The sequence below is a fragment of the Propithecus coquereli genome, unplaced genomic scaffold, assembly GCF_000956105.1.
Source record: "Propithecus coquereli isolate 6110/MARCELLA unplaced genomic scaffold, Pcoq_1.0 Scaffold305, whole genome shotgun sequence".
NCBI lineage: Eukaryota > Metazoa > Chordata > Mammalia > Primates > Indriidae > Propithecus > Propithecus coquereli.
In genome coordinates, this window is record NW_012148675.1 from 2,960,452 (window position 1) to 2,962,938 (window position 2,487).

The 2,487-nt window shown below is 39.0% G+C and overlaps 1 protein-coding gene across 1 annotated transcript in view; it reads right to left on the bottom strand.

Annotated features, from left to right (window-relative positions):
- Window positions 1-1,532: 1,532 nt before the first annotated feature.
- Window positions 1,533-2,487, bottom strand: part of ERLEC1 (endoplasmic reticulum lectin 1) — a 39,851-nt gene continuing 38,896 nt past the window's right edge. The window contains 1 exon segment of the mRNA XM_012649841.1: window positions 1,533-2,436. Within this exon segment, the coding sequence (XP_012505295.1) occupies window positions 2,365-2,436 (72 nt within the window). The 3' untranslated portion in view covers window positions 1,533-2,364.

Consider the following 2,487-nt stretch of genomic DNA (forward strand, 5'->3'; position numbering starts at 1 on the left):
AGCTAGTATGTGTTATAATAAGAAATATATATGGTCTTTGTCACAGGTTCCTCACTTGGAGCTCCTAATCTAAAATCTTGGGAATTTCCTGAGTGATACGAGTATCTTATTATTCTTAACAAGCCCCTTTCTACGATCACACCAGAGTTTATACGAATGAGGTTACTCAGGATGGGGCTGCTCACCAGAAAGACCAGGGGATTAGAGGGTTGGAACTTTCAGCCCCACTGTTGGGGCCCAGATTGCAGAACGGGGGATGGACACAGAAACACACAGACACACACACAAGACGTACAAGACTGAAGTAGTCAAGTCTACCAGTCGCTTTATTCTTATACTTTTCTCTGTCCAGCAGCTACTTCCTGGCACATGACTACCTCAGGCGCCCTGAGGAAAATACATTTTCATTCCTTCCAGACGATTGCTTAAGGGAAGCAGACGTTTGCATCTTAACTTCTTGCATCTTAACTTCTTTATCTCATTACCGTATGCAGGACAATGAGATACCTTGGCTTGTTTGCAAGACCCCAGGCACTTGGTTATGCCATAAAGCTATCTGTCATGAGGAATAGTTCTGTTTGGCCAACAGGCCGGGGCCCGGGCCTATTGACCTCTGGTGCCAAGGAGAGCACACCCAGTTTCGCTGACTCTGGGCTTAAGCCAATTTTTGCCCAGGGACGGTCCCTACATCCACCTACTGACCTCTGAAAAGGAGGAAGGGGTCTAGAGATCAAGCTCTATAAAAAACTCTTGAATTCTTGAGATCTGATGACTTCCCAGGTTACTGAACCTGGTGGCACATCCAGAGGGCCTGGAAGCTCTGTGCCCTCTCATACCTTGCCTTATGCATCTCTTCCATCTGGCTGTTCCTGAGTTGTATCCTTTATAATATGCTGGTAAATACATGTGTTTACCAAATTTCTGTAAGGCATTCTAGCAAATTTTTAAACCTGAGGAGGGATCATGGGAACCCCTGATTTATAGCTGGTTGGTCAAAAGCACTGGAGGCCCAGACTTGCAACTGGCATCTGATGTGGGGTCAGTGCCCTGAGACTGAGTCTTTCACTTGTGAGAGCTGATGCTAACTCCAAGTAGGTAAGTGTCAGAATTGAACTGAATTAAACTGAACCCAACTGGTGTCAGAGAATTGGTTGGTGTGGGGAAAAAACCCACACATTTTGGTTACGTGAAGTGTTCTGTGCTCAGTATGAGAGTAGGAAAACCAGTTTGGTTTTTCCTATTATATACACAGTGAGTTAAAGAGAGGATTTTGACCTAGGTTTGAATTCAAAGCGAATGTTCTTTCTTTATGTGTTGTTTCCTGCTAAAATCTACAAATAACCTTAAAACAGTCAATCATATTAACCATTTCTTAAACTAAAATATCTTTGGCCAGAACTACTGAAAATGAGGAAAAGTAAAGTATTAAGTATTTTATGGCCCCTTCTTGTCCTTGTTCAGATATGTGTGTTCAAAACGTATGCAACAGGGTAATGGAGAAAATAAAGGAACTGAATAATCTGCCATTGACCACATGACAACACTGCTTGTGGACACTTTATTCACTTTAAAATAAATATTGTGCTGTAAACTGTCTAGAACTAAAATCCATATATACAGTAGGCAAGTACAATGGATAGCCAGCACAGTGTGTTTGTTAGAGTAAATCATTCTAAGTCAGAGAAGAATCACCAACTGTCTACAACAGATACATACTCTGGCAGTAAGCACACACATAAGAAGGAGAAAGAAATAAATAAAACTTCTGAGAGAAAGGCAACCTATTACAAATAAGAATTTCTTGAGATTAACAGGGGTGAAGAAAACTCACATGTTAAGGCTCTACTATGTGCCCAGTTTGTAGTTTAATGCCTGGCAGAGAGCAGTTATTATGTAAAAATTGGTTGAAAGGATTTCAGGCACTAGAATTTACATATTTTACATGGTTTCTCATTTAAACAATCTCCTATCAATTCTTTTCTTCATTAGCTAGTTATATATACCATAATTTACATAATAAATCTATTATTTAAAAACTTTCAATAGGTACAATTATGATATTTGATTAGGCTGGACTCTGACGTGCTTGGATGAGATTTATTTTGGAATCACATATCCAAGCAAAGAAAAAACACAATCTGTTCATAAAACAAAAATGAAAAAAATGAGACAAAATGTCTGCCTTAGAAGTTTATCAATAACCTCTTATATACACACATATATTCACAAAGTGGTTAAGAGTCCTTTTATATGATTGCTTTGGATGAGGTCAAATGGCTGAGAACTCTATAGTGAGACAGACACATGGTCAGACAGAAATCATCATGACTTTCAATCTTTTCTTTCCTCCAACTTTAACATCCTTTAGTTGGGGAGAGAAAGAAGTCCATTTTCATCTGCTGTATCTAAGATTTTACAGATCACTGGAGATTCAACCTAAAGAATGAGAAAAACAACAAAGCCATTAAAAAGTTGCTAAACTGAATA